Source organism: Drosophila suzukii, chromosome 3, assembly GCF_043229965.1.
Source record: "Drosophila suzukii chromosome 3, CBGP_Dsuzu_IsoJpt1.0, whole genome shotgun sequence".
NCBI lineage: Eukaryota > Metazoa > Arthropoda > Insecta > Diptera > Drosophilidae > Drosophila > Drosophila suzukii.
The window spans coordinates 12,901,422-12,924,847 of record NC_092082.1 but is presented as its reverse complement, the minus strand read 5'-3'; the positions used below and the strand labels follow the sequence as shown (position 1 = coordinate 12,924,847).

The window sequence follows — 23,426 nt, the reverse complement described above, 5'->3', positions numbered from 1 at the left end:
AATACTTCCCTATCAAGGGTATTTAAATATAAGCTATAGTATTTGGTATTTTGAATGTTACTATCTTACTCGTGACACAATTTTTTCGGAGACTAAAAAATCATCTTGTTCTTTAAATATTTATTTTAATCTCTTTTTAAAAGTTTTAATACTTTAAATATTTTTAAAAATTTTGAATCAAGGGTATTTAAATATGAGCTATGGTATTCTTGGTATTTTGAGTATTACTATCTTATTCGTGACACAATTTTTTCGGGGACTAAAAAATCTTTGAATTTAATCATGCCCTACTAAATGGTCGCCCATTCACCTACGTTCCACCCACAAACCGCTTAGCTGCTTCCCTTTCGCCCAAACCCGCCCAAATAATTCTGTCTGCACTTGCCCAATCAGTCCCGTTTCCGCAACTAATCTGTCTGCAGAGTATTGCAATTTACCTAAGCAGCTTCCAACCACAAAATAAAAAAAATCGCTGCAGCAGGCAATGAAGTCAATTACTCAATTCCCACCATTTCCTTGGATACCTTGGCTGAAGCTGATGCTGATGGCAAACAATTGCCGCTCAAAGTTGAAGTTGAATTGGCGCTGACTGCAACTGAGTCCGCCCTCTTGGCTACTGCGCACCACTCAAATTCCAATTCAGACTAATTTCCCGGGGTTTGAGAAGAGCATACACACACTCGTGTGCACACACAGTGGCCAGGTGAGTGTAGATGGAGTGGCGAATTTGGCCATTTTCAAGCGAATAACGTGGAAAATGTTCCACTTCAGCAGGTGCCAGCTATTTTCAAGGAAATTTACGTGTACAAGAAAATGCTTTTAGCATTCACATTACGAAATTCTATTTTAGTATAGATATTTATACACCTTACAGAGGTTTTTAATTAGTTTTCAATTTATATATTTGTGGCTTGTAAATTATATTTAATTATACATTTACATATATTATATTAACCTAAACCTAGCTTAAGTTGATCTTCTATACGATTTATAAATACAATTTATAATATAAAAGAATTTTGGTTATGTTGTAATTTTTAAAATAGTTTTACAACTTAAATTTTACCATTTACGTAATTTAATTGGATCTTTTTCTTCTGAAAATCATTTTTTTATAATTCAAAAACTTAGATTCGTATTATTAAAAGTTCAAACGAAATCGTTGCCATTCTATTACATTTGTTTTATAAAGACAATTTAAAATATAAAAGAATTCCAGCTATTTTTTAATTTCTAGAAATAGTTCTACAAACTAAACTAAACTAATTACATTACTTAATTTGAATTATTTATTATGATAAATGTTGATTACTTCTTATGAATTAGAAATATTCAACAACAGTATTATTAAATATTTTTTAACATATAAATAAAAATGATGAATTTTTTATTATGATAAATGTTGATAACCTAATATAAATTAGATATATTCAACCACAGTATTATTAACATTTTATTTTAACACTAAAATAAAATTTTTTTTTAATAATTTAAATAAATAATGTGGTATTAGTTAAAGTTCAAACCAAATCACAGCCAAACATAACTAACATATCCATTTTACAGGTGCCAAAAACCCGCTATTTTTCAATTCAATCACTACACCTTATATGCAAATTTTTCAACCACATTTTGGTTAACAATAGTGGCCATCACTGGCGGCGGCTCACGTGCAGACAGGCTCCCAGGGGAGGGGGGCTGAAGGGTGAGCGAGTGGGGCGACTGTCGTCGGGCGGTCGCGTTCGTTTCTTAAGTCATTCGTTTTGCCTGACACTAAACTGTTGCACTAAAGTGTTGAGTTTGTTTTGTTGCCTTGCTGGTTTGCTGGTTTGCTGGTTTGCTCTGGCTTGTTTGTTGTTGTTTGGCGCTTGTCGATTTTACAGCCAAGTTTGTTTTGGGCTTTGTGTATGTTTTTTTTTATACATATATTTCGTTTTTTTTTCGCTCGTTGTTTTTCTACATTTGCCATGTAGTTGGGTCAGGTTGCAGATTCGAAAGTGGGTCAATTTATTACTGCAATGAATTGGTAACGCTGTTGATGCTATTTGTTGCTGCTGGCAGGGTTTTTGCTTAATTTTAATTAACTGCAATCATTTGTTTGGCTGTCTGCTGGCCGCGGTGGGCGTGCCACTCAATTAACTCCGACAAATTCGAACACTTTCGGTGAAAGAAGCTGGCAAGGATGGGGGGAAGGTCATTCCCCGCGGCCGATGGACCAGGAATAGCCATCAGCTGGATGTGGGTTAAATGTTAAGCCATGTACTACGGGCTAGACCCAAGCCCAAGATGATGAGCCTCACATTGCACATTGCATAAGCCGCGTGAGCAGCCGCCGGCAGCTGGAAAATAGTAAAATTACACTTGAAAATATTATTTTGTTCTATAAAACATCAAAGAATTTTATAATTAACACTTTTTGGAACATTAGAAAAAATATGTAAAAATAATATAGGAGAAGTTTCTTTACAAATGAGAAACAATTGTACTTCCAAATGTTCAGTTATTTGGGGTTTGGTTATAATTAATATAATTACTTTCGGGCTTCTTAAAAATGTATATATTTTTAATAATTCACCAATTTCTTAGAATTGTTTTTTAAGAAATACCTCAAGAAATATCCATTTCAAAAATTATTTTCTTTAAAGTTTTTAACTTTTTCATTTACAAACAATCGAGGTTTAGGTCAAGTTCTTACTACAATATTAATTATTTTTCCCTGTGCATAGACAAATAGCAAAATGGTAGAGTGCAGGCCATAAATACGGCAAGGCAGAGTGCTCAAGTGCCATGTACAAGCCATTAGGGAAGACATGAACGATGCTGGCGCTGCAATCTGTTTTCCTTTGGTTAATGTCTTCGATTTCGACTCGGATTTTATGTGTGAGAAATCCACCGGAATGGCAGACTGTCTGTCTGAAACGCATTTTCAGTCATTCCGATCGTGTTTTATGTGCAGCCTGTGCAGATAAACCAAGGCAACAGAAGCCAATGAATTGCCAATGTGGGAGTTAACTCAAGATTCAACTGACGTTCCAAACAGTTTGGCCAAAAAGAGGCATCTCCAAAAACCTCGGGAAAGAATTGAATGAGGAGTGGAAGCTTTAAAGCTCTTTGAGATGTATTTTAGACTTTAAACTAAGAATGAAAGGTTTAGTTTCTAAATTCACTCTTTTTTAAATTATTATTAGCTATGAGGATCTATTATTCTCATTTAACGCTTAAGACTAAATATTTTTATGTGTGAGAAAATATAGTTTAAAATATGGGCCAATATTGTTTTGTGTTTTAAATTATTTTAAAAAATAACATTTTTAACACTAAGAGGCTGTTTACATGGTAGATTTTACATTCACTTTACATTACATTTTAAAGCAGTTCAAAAACTGATCGCGTATAAAGTGGTCTTAAAAAGCTCAGTATCTTAGCTTTTTCAAGCAGTGCAACCGTTAAATTCTGTTTTTAAATTTAAACATTTTGATACTTAAGTCTTGTATTTATAGAACATACTTATATATTTTTGGCAATGACCGATAATTGAAATGATTCAGCATTTTTTACATCCGTTTTGGTTGTTACTTATAAAAATTTATAATCAAAAAATTTGGCTAACTTTACAAATAAAATATTTAAAAAAAAAAAGGCTCTTAATTGTGGAACAAATGTCGGCAGGCGGTTTTTTGACTTCCACATCCTCGACTTTTCTTGACGAATCATTTTACTTCTTCTCCTTTATACATTAAAATATAATAAAACATCTTTATTTCTGAAAAAGTTTTCCTGTTGGCTGGTTAAGGCTTCCGCTTTTCCATTTCAAAGAAATTCCCATGACTTGTTGATTATGATTAATATTTCGAACAAGTTGTCAAAATTCTGGAAACGTTCTCCCTTGGGGAAATATTTCCAGCTTTGACCTCCTAGAATTTTCATGACGACGCATTTAGCTTTTCCTTGCATTTATGTATTGGAAAATTACCAGCTGTTTTCGCGAGTGGCGCCTTCGATAATCAACTGAAATCCAATCCGCTTTGTGTGGCCCAGCAAAACCCGAGAACAAAATAAAATCAACAAAACCAAGCCGCCAACTCGACTCGCAATAATCGCTCAATGAGTCCCCATGAAAACGCACACTCATCAAAAAGTCAGAGAAACGCCTTTTTATTCAAGTATACATTTATAATTTATTAACTAATAAATAACGCAGTCGAAAATAACCAGGCCAGATGGGGGGATCCAAAATTAAACCAGCTAGATGGGAGGAGAAAGGTGGGATTTATTATTATTGATTGGGGGATGGGATGGTATGAGATGAGATGGGATGTTGGGGAACATGCTTATCAGGCGGTTGCCTCCTCCGCCTCCTCTTTCTCCGATTCCCGAAACTGTAATCGATTCCGTTTTCGATGATTTTTCGCCTTGGTACACCTAACCTCTTATAGGCTATGTCTGATCGGTTTTCGAATGCACAGACAAAGCCTAGTAGAGGCTAGATTTAAAAGGAAACTCTCCATTTAGAATGGTGTGATACTGGTATGTGGGTAATGCCAGTTTTAACATCTTTTTTTTATTATTTCTTCCGAATTTCCTACAATAAAACCAAAGTAGTCGAAGCCGCTTTCTTTGGATTGCTTGAAATCTGGATTTTTTCGTTTGCCGTCTTAATTTATTAACTTGTTGCCGCCGTTTCGCATTTCGTGTTTTGCGTACAGTTCATGTTTGATCTGTGTGGCTCGTTTTCGTATTTTTCTTTAATATAAAACTGCCACGTCTTTCACTCGCGACTTTCACTTTTGTGGGGCTCGTCAAGAGCCAAATTAATTGCAAGCCAGTCGAAAATTTATCAGCGTGCGATTGTCGAGCGCCCAAATGGAACGAACGCCGCCTCGCAACTGATTGTGCGGTGAGTGGTATACATATTTCAAGATTCGTAGAGTAGAGTACGGCTCTTTTCTGCTAGAGAGCTCTACGAGGAGCACGCCCTCGCCTCGAGGGCAACAACAAACATAAATGTTTGTGCATTTAAAGTTCAAGTTCAAAGTGGCGAGAATGCGAATTAGAATTCCTGCTCGGGCGCTACGGCTCTCTAAAAAAAAGAGCGAAGATTTGAGTGGGAAGAATTGAGAGCGGAGAACGAAGAGCAAAGCGTGTGGCCAAGTGCACGTACACCTCGAAACCCAAGAGATCGCTATCTGCACGGGGAGAAAATCTATTAACTATTAGTTGGGATTCTATGAGAGTAAACTTTACTTATCGAGTGCCTCATAATGATCAAAAGAATATATAAAAGCACCCAAAAGAAATTCCCTTTCCTAATGAGCAGTAAAATGTTGAAGTACTTTTAAAATACTTAATCAACTGAGTTCTATATTCAGCACTTTTTTATGCATTAACCCCACTTCTAACCTTATCATGTTCAACACTTAACATACGTAATAGGTATTCGTAATACAGGCTATCTTTTAAGGCTTCAAATTTCAAGTACTAGATAGTTGAGCTATATTTGACTATATTTTATATTTAGAAGAATCAAAGTATCATAATATATTACAAAAAAAGAAGTCTCAAAAATTTGTATTGAACTGCGGCCATCTTAGCTTCCCAAAAATTCCATAAAACCTACAAAATCAAGTTGTAGAGATCATCTAAATTTCGAATTTTCTTCTCGCATTGCAAAATAAATAGATCGCGTTAGTTTGCTAGTTTTTACGGTGTAGTGCTTTCTATTTTTGACCGGCTTTTTGCTCTCTTTCTCTTCGATTCTCACTCTTCGGGTCTCTGAATAGACAAAACTAGCGCTAGTTTCTCCCCTCTCTTTTTGTTGTGTTTGTAGTTTGGGGGGCAAAAAGTAATCCATGTCAGTAGAACACTTTCGATTTTCTTTTTTTTTTCGCTTTTTGCGGGCGCGTCGCGTTCCTGTTTCTTTTTCTTTTTTATTTTATGTGCTTTTTTTCTGCGCTAATTGTTTGATACTATTTTTGATCGTGCTGTTGTGTGGATTTTAATTGCAAAACTTTCACTTTGCGGAGTCAGAATTGTGAATTTCACTAGAACTTTGGGTTTTTAGCTTTTTTTTTGGATGGGTCCTTGGGGTTTTTTCAGCTGCTGCCACCGATCTCGACACTTGCACAGTTTTGGTTTTAATAAACCCGAGTACGAAGTGATTTTATGCTTTTATACTCTCGGCAGCGACGCCGGCAGCGCAGTCGGCGTCAATGGCGGCCATTGCGTGCATATATATGTATGTATATATTTATATATATATATATATGTATATATGTATGTGCGTGCGTGAGTGTGTGTGTGCGATCGCTTCATTTTATTATTTTGTTTGACTTTTTTATATGCGAGAAAAGTACGAAAAGTAAAGCGAACGGAACGAACGGCGGCGGAATGAGCATTTTGCATCGCCCGATCGCCGCTTTATATATTTGCCTGATTCCCCGCCGCACACCAACACACTCTCGCTTAACCGCGAATATGAGTTACTTTGGGCCTGCCCATGTGAGCATCGTTCTTTTCGGGGCTCCACTTAAACGCACACTGGCGCACTCTTTGTTCTCCTTTTTGGCGACCCACTCACACACACACGGCCGCCTTTGGGGCTCTTCCTGCAGACTGCACCGCCCACTCCATCCCCTCCCCTCTCACACACTCACACACACAAGCAGATCGCCTCCATCCACAGTGGCGGTCAAGATCATAGCACTCCCACTCTAAACTGCAGATCCTTTACATAACTTAGGTTTTTTTTTAAAATATATTTTATTTTATAAAATAATTTTAATTTTCATTTCTAAGATTGCTAAAAGAATTTTAAAAAGTATTTAGAACATTATAGGTTTAAACATTTCAATATTGTTAAACTATGCCCATTGTGAATTGCATACTAGCTATCCGTAATACTGTTCTTTAAAATATCACCTTCAATATACTACTTTTTCTTATTCTTAACTGTACAAAATAGTTTGGAGTCCTACAATTACTTAAGAAAATAAAAAATAATTAGTTGGGCCAAAGGACTTTAGCTTCCAGAGCCCCTTTCTCTACAAATATTAATTTTAGTATTATATACTAGCTTTAATTAATTGAATTAAATAATAAACAAAAAATCATTAATATGTATATAATATTATAGTCACGGAAAAGGAAGAAAGATGGACATCGAAGGATCTTAATTATAATTTTTAGCGTAAAATTAAAGAAGACTTGATACTTAAATTATTTTTATGAGCCAAAGTTCTTACATTTAAATTTAAATAGTTTGTTGCTTTAGTGACAGAGTTTCTTAAATACAAGGCAATTTTAGATTTCTGGATAAAGACTTTCGGTTAGAACAGATTTGTCTGTTAGTTAAAAAGATGTCAAAAATTATGTTAGACATCACTGCTAGTCTAAACACTATTATATTTCCAGATACGGCATATACAACTTTGGAAAGTTAAAGTTAAGGTATAAGCCAACTTTCTTTCTAGAAAGCTGCTAGAACTTCGCCCACTGCTGTAAGCCCCCAGACGCGTCGCTGCCGCTGTCTCGTTCTCTCCAGGCCGAGTTTTTGCCGTTGGGTGTTGTCTGCCTTGTTGTTTCGCATATTTTTCGGATTGCATTTCTTGCTGGCTACTTTCCTCTCTCCGAGGGCGCAAATTAAGTTCGAGTCATTAAACCGGTCAACTAAAATAACGTGGCATCCAAAACTCGAGATCAGTTCGCAGGGGGGTAAACAACAACAGGAACGTCTTGATCACTTGTGGTCACTTAAACGTTTTGTGCAGGGGTCCGAAGTTATTGACCGACTTTAGTGTAATCCGACCACCGATCACCGCTGACATTCAATGCTCTCCGAGGGAATATGGCACCATCTGATAAATGCACCAGATGAGCGGAAAACATAGCTGTTCACACTTGAGGGGATGGGTTTTTTCAATAATGAAAGAATTCCAATCATGATTTGCTAGTTCATTATGAAAGGATACATTTTAATCCCTGAAGTTATGGTAAAGCATTTTTTTTAAGAATATCCCACTTTGTATCATCAGTAAACCTTTAAAAACCTTTATTACGAGCTGTAACTTAACAAGTTAATTATGTCACCAGACATAAACGTATGTAATTTAAGCCCCAAACTCCAAGATTGTACAGCTGCAATTAATCAGTTGATTGATTCTATATATACCATCCATATTATGACTTCGCTACCACTCACCCTACTTAAATGCAAGTATTGTCAAGTCCCGAAAAAGAAAGAATTGATAAATTAACTTGTACTCCCCATACACGCGCAGCCGTTAATTATACGCCATGTATATCAGTCGACGTTCCTGTTTTTTCGCCTTTTGTTGGTTGTCGAGTGCTTTTCGTGTCGTATTTGCTATATTCTTATTCTGGCGAATGCAATGAACTCGGCTTGTTTATTTAAAAATAAAAATACAATTTGCAAAAAATAAAAAAAAAACGCCGAACGAAAATCGAATCAACAAACAAAAGGAATTCTTTGTTTATGGCATTGCCAACCTGTGCTCATGTTCAGGGGTGGATAGGAAATACTTTTTGAGCAGGGGATCATATAATTTAATTTGAGTAAACCCAACTCTATTTAGATCTCATCTTGGTGGAAGGTGAGATTTTATTGACTATAAGAGGACCTGTAATTTTTTTAATAAACTTGACATTTTAATGATGCTAAAGAATTCGCGTTCTGACAACCCCTTCAAATTTCGCCTCTGACTCCAATTAAACCAACTTTATTTAGATCTCAACTTGGTGAAAAGTGAGATTTATTAATAAGAGGACCTGTAATTTCTCAAACTGACTTAACATTTTAATGATGCTTAAGAATTCGCGTTCTGACAACCCCTTCAATTCCGACTCTGACTCAAGCTAAAACAACTCTATTTAGATCCCATCTTGGTGAAAAGCGAAATTTAATTGACCCTGTAATTTCCTAAATATATAGACTTAACATTTTAATGATGCTAAAGAATTCGCGTTCTGACAACCCCTTCAAAGTCCGCCTCTGACCTTCTGAGAGTGTGAGTGCCACTCTCGACTGCTATCTCTGTTGCACACGCCCACTAAGTTGCTCTCCAATTGGGGCGAAAATTGCAATTTCGGGTGGTGATTGTAGAGAGTCGAGTTCATTGGCTTCGTGTAGATTTTATTTATCAGTTGAAATATTTTGCTAACAAATTGCAGTCAATGACATTAACCACACAACAACAAGCGCACACTCATGCAGGGCGGATGTGGCACTACCTCTGTCTCTTTCCTTTGCGTAGGGGGTGAGGGGAGGGGGGCTGGCAAGGAGGGCGAAGGAGGAGCAACTGAGATGGCGAACAGGTCACGCAAGCGTACAACAGTTTATTCATCTCGCATCTCGCCGAAATGCGCAGCAGCGGAATCGACAAAGTTCCCGAAGCCCCATCGATAAAGTGGAGATAGAAGACTGTCTTCTGCACACTTGTGCAAAGCTTCGGGAGCAAGAACAAGAATAAGAAGATCAAAAACAAGGGCACTCGGAGAAAAGTGGTGCGTTGAAGAAGTATAACAAAAACATATGTATCTAAAACTGATTTATTTAAAAAATTAAAATAGGGAATCCTTTATTCTTTATGAAATGGAGTAATGTAAATTTTTTCATGTTCTCTTTAGATATAATATAGTATGTACTATATTAGAATGTATGTCTTTTTTATACTATATTATAAATAATACTGTATAACTATAATAATACTATAGTATTATTATATCGCTTATATTTTAGTATATAATATTTTATAAAATTGATATATTATCGTTTAATTTTTAAAGCTTTATCATTAAACTAATGCAGAAAGGACCTTAGGACCATAATCAAAATTCGAATTATTTTTGAGGTTATGCAAAAGAGATACATATGTATATTACAAAACTAAAGATCTTTTTAAGATCCGTCTAAATATTAAATATTGGTCATATTTCTATTGATGGGTGTACGATCTTTTTTCTTTTCGTGCAGCAAGCTTTACTTTTTCGGGTTTCTGTTTGTCCAGAAAAAGATGACGAAGGGGAGTATGGGGCTGCGGGGTTGCGGGGGCGGTACGACTGCAAAATTGTTTAATTATAAAATGTAAAAAACGAAGCAAGCAGAGAGAGAAAGAGAGAGGGAGAGAAGATAGAGTAGGGGGGAGATACGGAGAGTGAGCGAGAGACAGAGAAAAAGTTTTTGTTGAAGGACACACACGGTCTTTAAAAGTGAGTAATGCACTGGAGGTTGTTGACTCTCTGGCCATCTCGCTCGCTCTGCCTGTTGCCATCGTCGCCTTCGCCTTGTGTATTTTTTTATTTTTATTATTATTATTTTTTTCTTACTTATTTTGCACTGTCCACTGGGCCTGTTGTTGTTGTTTTTGTTTACACTGCTGCTGCCGATATTGTATTCTTTTTATCTGTGTGTGTGTGTGAAGAATCTTTTGTTGTGCGTTTTTATTTTTCGGCATTGCTTGTATTATTGTGTGTGTGTGTTGTGCAAAGTCAAAGTGATTAAACTTTATGCGCAATTTATTTTGCATTCACCACATCAGCAACAACAAAAACAGCAGCAGCTTAGCCGAAAAAAACAGGCACGAAATTATTGTTTAATGCTAATTTAACACACGTCAAATGTGGTATCCAAAAAGCTGGCTGTCAAAACCGCGTTTACAGGTTCGGGTTTTGCAGTCGCCAGGTGAGATAAGCGGTGTGATAACCGTACACCGCGGCGAAAATGGCCCCTTTAGCGCTAATTTCTCCCATAAAAATGCCAGCTTTAATTTGGGAAATAAATTCACTAAAGGAGGTACAAAGTTCTGAGGAAAGAATGTACCAGGAAAGCTTTAAAAACCAAGTATTTCTATGGGGGCATCGAATCTTGTGAAATTTTTGAATGAAAGTTCTTCCTAAGACGTTAGGAACATTATTAATATTTAAACTTTGTTTAAATTTAAAACTATTCTACTATCTTCATATATATTATAATATCAAGAGTGGCAAAGCAAATCACTAGATTTTTGAAATCATTTTAAAATGTGTCTTAAAGTATGCTTCAATAAATTTTAAATCCAAAATAGGACGTTCTTTATTTTACTGCATACTTTCAGACACCTCTATATATATGGGATCATAAAACCCTAAGGATTTATGATTCGTGCGTGATATATTATATATTGGATGTAAAAAATTTTATTTTTCTAATAATGTAAAACAGCATACCCTCATTTAAAAATCTTCAAGCCTTTAAATAATTTTTTTTATAAGGCCTACTGGGTTTTTATTATTTTTCAAGATCGCTTTAAATCATAATTCTCTGTAGGTCTTTTACACTAAAAATAACAAATAACCCTTATGTAAGGTTCCTCATATAAAAGATCCCTTTGTAAGACATCAGGATTTTAAATATTTTCAACTTTTAAGAAAGTAATTCGACTTTTTTCTCTGTACCAACTGTTCTACTTGCCATTTCGATTTACTAAAATCGGGAAATAGAAATTGCAACAAAGTAGCCACGATTGCCTTTCGAAATGACAAACGGCATTGGAATTTCTGCATATTTTCCGGTCTGATTGACTCGGCGACTGTACGAATGTCGCACGACAAGACATACTGAACATGTGCCTGAATGCGGGTGCTAAACACTCCCCATCCTTCCACTCCACAACCGACTCAGAACTTAATTTCACCCTTTTGTTTGTCCGCATCTTTTTTCGAGAATTGGGGAACTGCAGTTGTGGCAGCAGCACAACATGCGGTTAAATGTTGACACCCAGCAGACGCCACAGTCAACCGCAAAAAACGCAAGCCTCGGGAACTCGGGTCCTGACCGGAGGAAAAAACCTAATGAGTGGGATGATCCATTGGGGTGGACCTTGTTTGTGAAGGTTTTTATACGGGAATGTATTATTTCTTCTCTTATTAAGCATAAAATTTTAAAAATGATCATTATATTATACAATTTATCTTATCTCATATTATTACCTACAGCTAAACAGCTGTTATATTTATTGATATTGCTTAAACTCTACATTAATTGGTATACCAAATACATATAAAATATAAATATTATATGACATTGAACATTATTATTATTATTTATAAATTCTATAAAAGTTTCAAAAAGTATGCAATACTTTATTAACTTATATATTCACTTGGAAAAAAATTTTAAAGCATACTTTTCAGCAAATTTTTAAAAGATTCCAATTCTCTACAATTTTAATTTTTTTTATTTTTTTTATAGGAAAATATACATAACTTGTCAAGTATTTTCTACATAATAAAAACATTATTTACTTTAAAAAGTACTTCAAAAATTGTATCAAATGTTTATAATTTTAAATATATTTATGTGCCTGATATTTTAGGCCGTCAGATAAATGTGCTAAGATGCAGAAAATATTTTTCTTATACTTTATTAATTTTCCCCCGAAGCATTCCATCCCAATCGCGTGCAGGCGACCTCCAGATGCGCACAATATGGTGCTCCTTCTGGATGACGCCGCCGGCTTCATGGCCACAGTTGCAGTGGCTGCAGTTTTTATTATTATTTTTTTTGCCAGCTCTTGCTGATCTTGCTGCTTTTTGTTGCTCTGCTGTTAATCGTCTTGACGGCGCAGTCACATTGTGCGTGCTGCTCCCAAGGCCAGTGCAATATTTTACACGAGTGACATCGCCGGCGAACTTCCGTCAGTGTTGCCGCTGCTGCTCTCCATATAGCCTACACATATACCCCGATTCCCATTCCCATTCCGATCCCGATCCAACCTCCCCATTGTGCGTCATCGCTGACAGTGCATTTCATGGCTGTTTATATCGCTACTCCCCCCATGAACAAAAAAAAACAAAACAAAACACCCCCACACGTACGCACTCCCGATCGTTTAACACCCACTGTAAGTGGAATTGCAAGCCAGGCAAGTTCTTCGAATATCCACACCGCCAGAAAATCATATAGTATCGGCAATAACTTGATTAATAACATCCATGCAGGAAGAAAATTATATACAGCGCATCGAAATTGATTAATGGTACTTTTCAACCCAGTTGGTGTGAGCTGCCCGTCATGTCGTATACGCAATTTTCGAGGTCTATAAAATTATTGAAGGATAATTTCATTGTTTAAAACACTATGTGATCTTAATAGATCAGTAATCTTTGGCTGAATCGAGGATATCTTTTTTTTGAAGTCTTAAATATGAGGTGATACATTCTTTATCAGTGGGCTTATCATTATCATAGCTTTTATTACCTTGTAAGGTTTGGCAATAGCTTTGTATGTTTATCTATTATGGAACCACATTATGAAATTATCTTCCTTATCTTAATAAACCATAGAAATATTGCTAAAAGACCAATTTAATAATACTGATTTCTATTTCTAAAATATATTTACTGGACTTTCCTTTGAATCTTCTATGTTTGCCAATTTTAATATACCCTTTAATTTCAGTGTTTAATCAATCAGGTAGCAATCGACTTATACTCAGTTTGAGTCATTCTTCAATCAAACTCCCTACGATTATTGTCGTTTCTCCCTTTTCACTTTATAGAAAATTCCATGTCAGTTTTACTACACATTTTGCGTTATTATTATTGTTACTTTGTATTATTAAATTGGTTTGGTTTCTTAACTTCAAAATTGGTTAAATCTTCTGACAATGCCGCTTAAAAGTGAATCCTTGTTGGTTTAGTAAGTAATGGTCGATCCCCTACTCCACCCAATCATCATTAACCACCGCATCCATGTAGCTTCTTTGGCGTGGCCACCATGGGTCTTGTGATGAGCATGATCTGCGTGGTGGTTCCCCCAGTGCGTCTCTATCTGGCGAAGATTTACAAGATCTATGCGGATTACACGCCCATTATTTATCCAAGTGATGATCAATTGACACCCGTTTCCAAGAGGCGACTTAATTTGGTGGGCAAGAAAACCCTTGTTCTGGACATGGATGAGACCCTGATGACATCGTGGATGAAGAAACATGGCAAGGACCCAAAGAATCGGCCAACTATACCACACGACTTTAAGTTCTACTTGCCGGAATACGGGGCCACCGTCTTTGTCTACAAGCGACCCTATTTGGATCATTTTCTGGACCGCGTATCCAAGTGGTACGACCTGACTGTTTTTACTGCTGGAGTCGAGGCCTATGCCTCACCGATTCTGGATTTTTTGGACAGGGGACGTGGCATTCTGACGAAGCGCCTGTACCGCCACGACTGCATCGATGTTTTTGGTCTTAGGGCCAAGTACGTAACGCTGGCCTCCCCAGATCTATCCAATGTCCTGCTCTTGGATAACTCTAGCACCGAATGCAGTTTCAATGCGGGAAACTCCATTCACATCAAGTCCTATCAAATTGGCAGTCGTGATGAGGCCCTCATCAATTTGCTACCTTTTCTAGATGCCCTGCGCTTTACCAAAGATGTACGATCCGTCCTACAAAGATGCACCCGATTTGAGGGTCTCACCACATTTCTAGAAAGAGTCACTCAGTGAGCTCCCCACAGTTTATTCAAGTTATGTTTTTGGTTTATTTGTATTTGTGTTTTGTTAAATTTTAAAGCATTGAATCAGCGTCTTATCAATTTGGACATTCATCGGAGGTCATTTTGTGCTCGAGACATTTTGATTTAAAATTATTGAAAGTCATCATTGGAATGTATGATTTTTAAAGTGTATTTTACTAAATTATTTGAGGGTAATTGAAATTTGAAGGCATTTTTTTTGCAATCCTGGCAATAACAAACATAAATACCCAATCAAAAATATTCTAAAAAAAATGGGTTTTCCACAAGAAATTATTAATTTAGTTTTAAAAGCATTTGATAAACCCAGAGTGATTCATAAGCTTCACAATTTACACATTTCGGAGAAAATAATTTAATTTTTTTTAATGTAAGTTTTGACTTAGGACTTAGGACTTGAGACTCCTTTTCTTTTATGATTGTCCTGCTTTGTCGATATATACTTCTCGGCCGTAACATCTTTAACCATCTCCGGTTTAGTCATACAAGGGTGTGCTTAGTCATATCCCATAAGTGGAAGGCCAAGTGATTCACTAAGTAAACGACTTCGGCCAAGGCTGCAGCGATATCAGGCCACAACTCATATTAATCAGAGGCTAGTACAATATGCTCCACTTTATCGGCAACCGAGTTGCGACAGTGAAAAATGAGCAAATGTCACAAGGATCATAGGGCTTGGCCCGTTCTACCATCTGCATTTCGATTGGAGTAAAAAGTTAAACTGGTTTTTGTTAAAAGAAAGCAAAAAGGTTTGAGAAAAAATATTGTAATTAAGTGCTACGAATTTTACATATCCATTAATATGCTCTTCATGGATTGCAGTCTCAAAAAATATATCATTTGAGTCGGTTCTTGAACCTTTTATTTTAAACATTCTTATTATAATGATATATATCTACATACATCTAATGTTGATAGATATTAATACTATAAAGTTTTATTCATACGCTTAAAGTTTGCAAATTCTTGCACACTAGAGATAAGGCTTTACCCTTACTCTTCTTAAAAACAATACACCCTAGAGAGCCACGAATGCGGGTCTTGAGAATCGAATACTTTTCGTGCTAATCCCTAGTCCAGCTCAGCCATTTGGGTGCGGCAATTAAGTCACCATCACCACCGGCGAGGAGAATCTTTTCAGGGGGGAGATTTGACTGGTAAAGGGGCTCGCGTTTCCAGCGAAGATCATTATTGTCTCGTCGCGGATGCTGATGCTGAATGCTGAATGCTTGGAAAGCGAGACGACGACGACGAAGACGACGACGGCCCCAAAAAATAAGGCAGCCACAACGCGGCGGGGCAAACAAGTTAATGAACCTGCGTCTGGGATCCTTGGGATCGGGATCGGTATCGGGACACCCGAGTGCGCGGAGGGGAGCCCGTCCAACTAGTTTGGCTCTGGTCTTTCGGTTTTGGTCTCTTTTGAGGATCGGCCATGGTCGCGCCGCGCCGAAATCTGTGGCATGAATTCTCTGGAAATGGTCGAAATTTCATTTCATTGCGGTACGGCCAGCCGAAATTAAGTTCAACAGCATTCCACCGGTCAGCGACTGTCTGGGTTTTTGGGCAAAAACACTAGCTGCTCCGTTGGCCGAACTTAGAAAAGAGCAAGGTCCCTGCATATGAATGGATGTGAGTTCCCGAGGCAGTATTTATTATTCATTTGGATGAATACATCTTGTTATTATTCGGAGAAAATTGAAGATCAGAAGTGATCCAAAATCTATATCAGGACTTTTCGTAAATTTACTTTTTGAAAACATGGAAAGTTAACTTTTTTTCAAACCAAAATAAATAGACAAATCCTAACACTTATTTTATTTCATATAAATACTTTGAGTTAAAGATTTATATAAAAATATTTTTATATTATTTAAGTTTTTGTTCAATGAAAGTTGTCGTCACATGTGGTTAAGGTTAAAGTCCAAAAGAAAAATTTTTGGTAGGTCAAATAAATCACAAAGTTATACCAATGACACATGGTTATACCTTTATTCAAATTTTAAATTTTAAAAGATATAATAAAAACATATTTATTTTATGGAAATTTAAAGCATTTATTAATATTATGTGCCGTTGCAAGGGCTTAATTTCCGCCCAGCTCCTGTTTCGCGACCAAGTTCCCCCATTATCCTTGGGCCGGGAGTCATTGCCCTGCGGCTGGCTCACATTACACAATTGCATCGGCGATCCCGATCGGACGGTGCTCAAGTTACACAGAACTCCAGTGGCCTACTTCCACTCGAGTGACCCGCAATGTCCCCGAACAATACCCTTTGTGCCTATCCCATGACGGTTCGGGAAACAGGAGCAGCAGCAGGAGCAGGAGCAGGAGCAGAAGCTGCGTACAGCAACCCCATTATCCCATTATCCCGATCCTGCCAAGTCAGCCAAAGACAAAGAAACCCATTTTGTCGCATTCAAACAGAAATTAATGTAAAACAAAACCCAATCCAATTCCAATCCCATCCAAGAGCTCACAGAAAAAGCAGAGTGAGAGAGGGAGCGCGCGAAGCGAGGGAATATAATTTTATTTTTATAACTGACCTCGAACTTTTGTGCAATGTGATTGAACTGCCTGACGATATCTGTGGGCCCTGCTCTGTCCGGCCCCCGTCTCTGTCCCTTTCCCTGCACGGGACATGCACTGTAAATAAAAATGGTTCCAACATTACATTCCCTAGTAAATTATCTTAAAATCCTTAAGTCTAATTTATTAAACAGTTTTAAGTTCTTCTTAATAATCTCCTTCTGTAAAACAAAAAATTCTTTAGGGATAAATGTAGAAGGTTATCTGTGCGTATACGTAATAATATTTTTTTTTCAATAATTTGCTTCTTATTATAACCTGCAATATGCATAACTCTAGATTAAAATATTTATATGAATAATTTTCTTGGTACACTATCTTTTACATTGATCTTCAAGAAACCCCCACTTTTTACAGTGTGCCCCGATCCGAGCTGCAGCATTTGCATGCAGACTGCATACAGAGCTGTTGATCGCCTCCAACTCCAACTCCGATTCCGATTTAGAGACCGATTCAGGGACCGAAACCGAAACCGAGCCTGGATGCAATCATCGGTTGACAAACAATATGGAAATTTTACAGAGTGCGCTGAAATAAAAGGGGAAGCGAAAGCGAATCTTAAATGGCGTAAAGGGGTGGACGAACGGGGGGCGGTCGCAGGGGCGATAGTTGCAGTCGTCAGCGGGGAACGTTAAATGCATAATAAATGTGCGTTCTAGAGGTTGGGAAATAAAATGCGTGCAGCGACGTCGACGCCTTGCACTTTCAATGACCAAACACAACGATAAGAAAGGCAGAGATATAATACACAGCACGAAATTGGGGATATTTTTGAATGTAATTTCCAATATTGATATATTTTATTGCTTACAACAAGAATGCAATCATGATTATGTTTTGAATTACTTAAGAATCTTACTAGGATTTTTAAAATGCTTCAATAAAAATACCAAACATCAAGTTAGAAAGTTTAATATTAAGTTAATTTAAAAACCATTACATTTATTTGAGTTATGGATGAGTATTAAAACCAAACTGTTTTAAAAATCAAAAATTTAAGAAATTGGTACATAATTTGGATCCTATTTTATCTAATCTACAGTTGAGATTGGGCAGAAGAGGGGTGCCAACTAAGTGAGAATCGTATTGTTACTCCCCATCGAAAGGCGCTAGTTCGACAACAAACTTCTGATTGACTTTGTTTGCCAAAACAATTTGAGAGCGGCACAGATAATGCGAAAAAAAGAGAGAAACCGAAATAAACACACACACACAGTGGTTTATCAGAAATTGCTCTGTGGCTTGTGCTGCTGCTGTGCAAATATTTAATACATTCTTTTTTCGCTCGGCAAAAGCGCAAAAACAAAAGAATCCAAAAAAGAGAAGACTAAGAAGACAATAAATAGAAAGCAGAGGCGTTGGCAGCGAATGCCAGTCAAGCTTTAATTCCCCAAACAACAACAATATGAGAGCAACAAAACAGCAGCAGCAGCGACGACCACAAAAAGTGTTTAGTTGACGTCATTTGTCCTTGAATTCGTATATTTGCCGCAAACCCAAAGCGAAATTCGCAAAATTCAATGCACTCGCCAACTAAACAAAAAAAGCAGCAGATAAGATGACGAAAAATAAAAAAAACGAAGTGAGAAGCGGAAAAGGGAAGCCGCTTAATATGAAATTTGCATTAAAATTGGAAGTGAATTTATTCACAATTATAATGTTAAGGAAAGACAAAAAAGATAATCGATAAACTGTACAATTTAAGAATATAAATGAAGTTGTTTTCAAAAGTCAAATCATTTTAAATTCAAATTAAGCCGCCAAAACATCCAGTGCTGTAAAATCCAGTGCTGTTAAGTTCCGGTTTAGTAAAGACATCACCCATCCAGGGCTGCGACCTTAGCGAAGACATCCACCATACTTAGTATTTTTTAAATACCGAAATTAGTAAGACCAGGTTTTCAAACATTTTAAAAGTTTAAACAACCGTTGCCTTTTTCCCATACCCCGTCCACGTTCACACTGCAAAACACAAACCAAATAAAAAAAATAAACACGCGCAGTTTTTAATAATTTTTTACTGAACAGTTTTTTGATGCGGAGTCGGTTTGTTGGGTCGAGCAAAAGAGGTGAACGCCAGGTGGGTTTTCAGAGCCGATAGCAATTGGGATTACTACTACTACTCCGCATCCGCTGCTCCTCGTCTTCCTCTTCTGTTCTCTCCACTTCTCCGTTTCTTGGCCTGTTTTTTCATTTTCTTATTTTATTTTTGCATAAGTTTAGGGTCCACTGCAAACTGTGAACCAATTACGGAGCGCATGATTGCTGGGCCGACGAACGGAAAGCGGAAAGTCTGCCTTATCGACTCTCATTTATCACCTGCCCTTTGAACCCGTTCGAACCATAACCAGAAACTGAACCAGAACCCAAACCCAATTCCGGATTGCGATCCGTCCCTGAAATCTTCACGTCTGTTTGCTTATAGCTTTGATATGCTAATCTCCAGGGCCCACGCGTATCTGAAGTTGACAGTCGCTAGTCGCTGGTCGGGTATTCAGTAGTCAGTAGTCAGTATAGTCCGTAGCCAGTTTCGTAATTAACTTAACCCGTGTGCTTGTACGACTTCTTCCCGCAGAAAAGCGACGTAAATCGATAACACAACACCATCGCCGCCACCCACAACACCGCCCACACACCGTATAAACACCACACAACAAATCACAATGGGTCAGACTCTTTCGGAACCGGTGACCGCCAAGGAGTCCTCCTACTGCCAGAACGCTGCCTTCCGCGTGGGCTCCAGCTGCATGCAGGGCTGGCGCATCAACATGGAGGACTCACACACCCACATCCTGTCCCTGCCGGATGATCCGGGAGCGGCCTTCTTCGCCGTATACGATGGGCACGGAGGGGCCACGGTGGCCCAGTATGCCGGCAAGCACCTGCACAAGTTCGTGCTCAAACGACCGGAGTACAACGACAACATCGAACAGGCACTGCAGCAGGTGAGTCACGGGAGAATCACCTCCACATGGCGTGAGATGAGACATCTAAAGATCTTTAATGAAAGTTAAATAGCTTAATGTACCTAGTGTAACCTAGTAACCCTCCTTATAAAGTTGCTGTACCGATTTCTACAAATAAATATTTCTTAATATTGTAAAACCATGCTTATTGATCTTTGATAAAAGTTATCTGTTTTATTTTATTTGAATCAACATCAACGTATTCAATTCCTGATAGCATTTAACTGCTTCCTTGTTCCCATATCAACTCTTTACTCATCTGCAATACTTTTGCGTCACTTAGATTTATAGACAATTAACTAAAGATAAGTGATGGAGGGAAACAGCTTTATAATATAATATAATAATCTATCCACACCTGGGTACTTATTCTTCCTTTTTTATCTTTCTTAGGCTTTATGAAATATCAAATATCTATAATGTAGGTCCCACATATAAAGATATCAACCTAAAAAAAACAAAACAATCAATAAGTTGTACTTTTGTGTGCTTCGCGAAACCCATTTCACTTTCACCCATGCTAAAATAACAATTAAAAAAAATTGTAAGCCTTTCCTAGGATTATAAAGTTTTATAATGTTGAGAATTTCCTTTGAATTTGAAAACTATTTACATTTTTAGGGTACATCTCGCCTAGGTACATTTTAAGCCATACTAGAAATCTGATTTCTCATCTAAGAATTACACATTACTCACAACCTATGATGCAATTACAGGGCTTTCTGGACATAGACTACGAAATGCTACACAATGAGTCATGGGGCGACCAGATGGCCGGCTCCACGGCCGTTGTAGTCCTGGTGAAAGACAGCAAGCTGTACTGCGCGAATGCAGGGGATTCGCGGGCCATTGCCTGCGTGAACGGACAGCTGGAGATCCTGTCGCTCGACCACAAGCCCAACAACGAGGCGGAGACCAAGCGGATCATCGATGGCGGCGGCTGGGTGGAGTTCAATCGGGTCAACGGCAATCTGGCACTTTCCCGGGCACTCGGCGACTTTGTCTTCAAGCGGTCGAACAAAAAGCCGGAAGATCAAATCGTCACAGGTGAGAATCACCGCATCCATTGTTCTTATTGCCCATTATCACCTTGTTTTTTCTTGTTCTCCGTGCGTCTGTATAGCCTACCCGGACGTAGAGACGCGCAAGATCATGGAGGATTGGGAATTCATCGTGCTGGCCTGCGATGGCATTTGGGATGTTATGACCAATGCGGAAGTGCTCGAGTTCTGTCGCACGCGCATCGGCATGGGCATGTATCCGGAGGAAATCTGCGAGGAGCTGATGAACCACTGCCTGGCGCCCGACTGCCAAATGGGCGGTCTCGGTGGCGACAATATGACCGTGGTGTTGGTCTGCCTGCTCCACGACCGTCCCTACAGCGATCTGATAGCCCGCTGCCGGAACAGCAACCAGGTAGCTAATGACCATGATCTAACCGGCAAGGCGGCGAAGGATGAAGCCGCCGAGGCAGAAGCAGAAGCAGAAACCGATACGGAAACGGAAACACAGTCCAAGCCCTGCCAGAAGCAATCCAATTCCGGTCACACGGACGACGAGAAGAAGCTGGAGAAAGAGTCACAGGATGCGCTGCTGGCAGCGGCCGAAATGCAGCTGAACTATATCTACTAGTGCGCCTTACGATTAATTAATTAGGGTTACTTCAATACCGCTTAGGTCAACTCTTTATACTTAACAACGCAAGTGTTCTTGGTTAAGTTTTATATAAACACAACACACACTCGTATACCACACACAGTCCTTACCAAAATGTTTGCTCCGATTAATAATACTTGTTTTAATTGTAACCACCACGATGCGTGTATATACATATATGTCTTGTCTAACTATATAATTATATGATTTACTATGTTTTGTGATGCCCAAGCAAAATGGATAAAAAGAATTGTATTACTCGATTAGTATTTATGTACCTAAATCTACTTGTCAAAGTTGTTTGGGATCGATCTTTAAGAAGGGAGCGAAGAGTTTCAAAATTATAAATAAAGAAAATGTTTTGTAGTGCCCAAGGAAGTTGGATTTTTTACTGGCGACCATTTAAAATATGAATTTGAAAGCAGAATATTTAGGAATTGAATGTGTAGCCATAAAATTTAAAATTATAAAACAAACGGGGGATTTTAAGAAGCATTTATTAGTCATTTCAGGAATTTCTGATATCAACTTGTTTGAAAACATTTACTTTGCTTTGGCTTTAAGCAGGATATTCGATAAGGTTGTTGTTTCTCTCTGGTGCTAGGCTTCTAAGAGATAATTCTAATTAATATTTAGATTAAATTTTTAGTATTACTTATCTGAAATTTTGAAAAATTCACTTAAAACTCGAAGGGGCGGACGGCTATAACGGAAAGGGACTATTTGGCATGTTTCGAGTACTGGAAAAAATCATTGGCATAAGTGTATATTATCGGGAGGGGATGAGTTTAAAGGGGATGGAATTGATTTAAAAGAATATATAAAGATTCTCCATTTTACAAAAAAAAAATCCACCTTTATTTTTGCCCACAGTAGTACAATAAAATAAAAACAAGTGTCAGAATAGGTTTTTAAGAGGGGCAGTGATCATGAAAAGTTCCGCCCGCATTTTTGTTTTTAACTCGCAAGTATAAATTTTATTTAAACTTTTCGCTATTAAGTCGTTACGAGTACAGGTTTCCGCCTCCTCATCAACATCATCATCACCATCGTCTGGTTTTTACGTACAAATTGTTCAGGCTTAACTATCCTATTATAGAGACAAAATGAATTACGCTTTCAATTTTTTTTTTTGGTTGTTTCTCAGTGTTTGTATTTTTTTTTTCGTTTTGTTTTATTATAATATTTTTATTTATATGTATGCCATCATATTACACATTCAATTATGTATAACTGCTGTTGGTTTCGCTTTCGCTTGCTGCATAGAGGGATATTGTATTCTTTATAGTTAGTTTATAGTTTAAATCATATGCAATTTTATAAACTTCTTGTTACTTTACAGTTATCAATTTCGGTACAATTACAAATTGATTATATATATATTTATATATGTATGCATGTTCTTCTCGTTTTTTTTTAATATTACATATTTTCATTTTTGTTTTTTAACAGACAGGTTGTTGTTGTTGTGTTTTTGTTGTTGTTTTTAGTGATAACAATGTGCGTAAGCATTTTTTGTTTAGCGTTGTTTGTTGTTTATGGTAGTAGTAAAAATAAGGGAGTAAATTCAACCCAAGGCAAATGAAAGAAACAACTCAAGATCTCTGACCGTCGAGAAAAGTTTGGGAATTATATCGAACGCAAAAATATATGGGAAATGGCAGTGCCAAAGAGAATGATTG

The 23,426-nt window shown here is 37.5% G+C and overlaps 5 protein-coding genes across 10 annotated transcripts in view; 4 read left to right on the top strand and 1 right to left on the bottom strand.

Annotated features, from left to right (window-relative positions):
• Positions 1 to 23,426, top strand: part of LOC108007086 (stress-associated endoplasmic reticulum protein 2) — a 155,896-nt gene that overhangs the window by 93,026 nt on the left and 39,444 nt on the right. Inside the window, exon 1 of one of the 2 annotated variants that reach the window (XM_070995317.1) lies at positions 9,023 to 9,026. The exons of the other annotated variant lie outside the window; for it this stretch is intronic. The gene's annotated coding sequence lies outside the window, so the exon portion shown is untranslated. Of the gene's footprint in view, positions 1 to 9,022; positions 9,027 to 23,426 lie in introns of those variants that run through there. 2 annotated transcript variants of the gene reach the window in all.
• RpL28 (ribosomal protein L28) overlaps positions 1 to 23,426 on the top strand; it is a 384,986-nt gene that overhangs the window by 346,202 nt on the left and 15,358 nt on the right. Inside the window, exon 1 of one of the 5 annotated variants that reach the window (XM_070995321.1) lies at positions 3,387 to 3,399. The exons of the other annotated variants lie outside the window; for them this stretch is intronic. The gene's annotated coding sequence lies outside the window, so the exon portion shown is untranslated. Of the gene's footprint in view, positions 1 to 3,386; positions 3,400 to 23,426 lie in introns of those variants that run through there. 5 annotated transcript variants of the gene reach the window in all.
• LOC118877469 (uncharacterized) lies at positions 7,391 to 8,349 on the bottom strand. Its single transcript, XM_070996307.1, has one exon. The coding sequence runs from the start codon at positions 7,583 to 7,585 to the stop codon at positions 7,466 to 7,468; it is 120 nt and encodes a 39-aa protein (XP_070852408.1). The 5' UTR covers positions 7,586 to 8,349; the 3' UTR covers positions 7,391 to 7,465.
• LOC108007187 (CTD nuclear envelope phosphatase 1 homolog) lies at positions 13,535 to 14,577 on the top strand. Its single transcript, XM_017070823.4, has 2 exons — positions 13,535 to 13,693; positions 13,753 to 14,577. Exons 1-2 carry the CDS (start codon positions 13,662 to 13,664, stop codon positions 14,501 to 14,503), a joined length of 783 nt encoding a protein of 260 aa, XP_016926312.3. The 5' UTR covers positions 13,535 to 13,661; the 3' UTR covers positions 14,504 to 14,577.
• On the top strand, positions 19,045 to 21,924 carry LOC108007179 (probable protein phosphatase 2C T23F11.1). Its single transcript, XM_017070811.4, has 4 exons — positions 19,045 to 19,202; positions 19,698 to 20,067; positions 20,805 to 21,135; positions 21,212 to 21,924. Exons 2-4 carry the CDS (start codon positions 19,786 to 19,788, stop codon positions 21,718 to 21,720), a joined length of 1,122 nt encoding a protein of 373 aa, XP_016926300.2. The 5' UTR covers positions 19,045 to 19,202; positions 19,698 to 19,785; the 3' UTR covers positions 21,721 to 21,924.

Bases quoted from the DNA above. Each gene is read 5' to 3' on its own strand.
- LOC118877469 (XM_070996307.1), bottom strand. From the start codon at position 7,585: ATGCGAAACAACAAGGCAGACAACACCCAACGGCAAAAACTCGGCCTG.
- LOC108007187 (XM_017070823.4), top strand. From the start codon at position 13,662: ATGCCGCTTAAAAGTGAATCCTTGTTGGTTTA. The intron at 13,694-13,752 runs GTAAGTAATGGT...GCATCCATGTAG, and splicing joins AGTGAATCCTTGTTGGTTTA to CTTCTTTGGCGTGGCCACCA.
- LOC108007179 (XM_017070811.4), top strand. From the start codon at position 19,786: ATGGGTCAGACTCTTTCGGAACCGGTGACCGCCAAGGAGTCCTCCTAC. The intron at 20,068-20,804 runs GTGAGTCACGGG...ATGCAATTACAG, and splicing joins TCGAACAGGCACTGCAGCAG to GGCTTTCTGGACATAGACTA. The intron at 21,136-21,211 runs GTGAGAATCACC...GCGTCTGTATAG, and splicing joins GGAAGATCAAATCGTCACAG to CCTACCCGGACGTAGAGACG.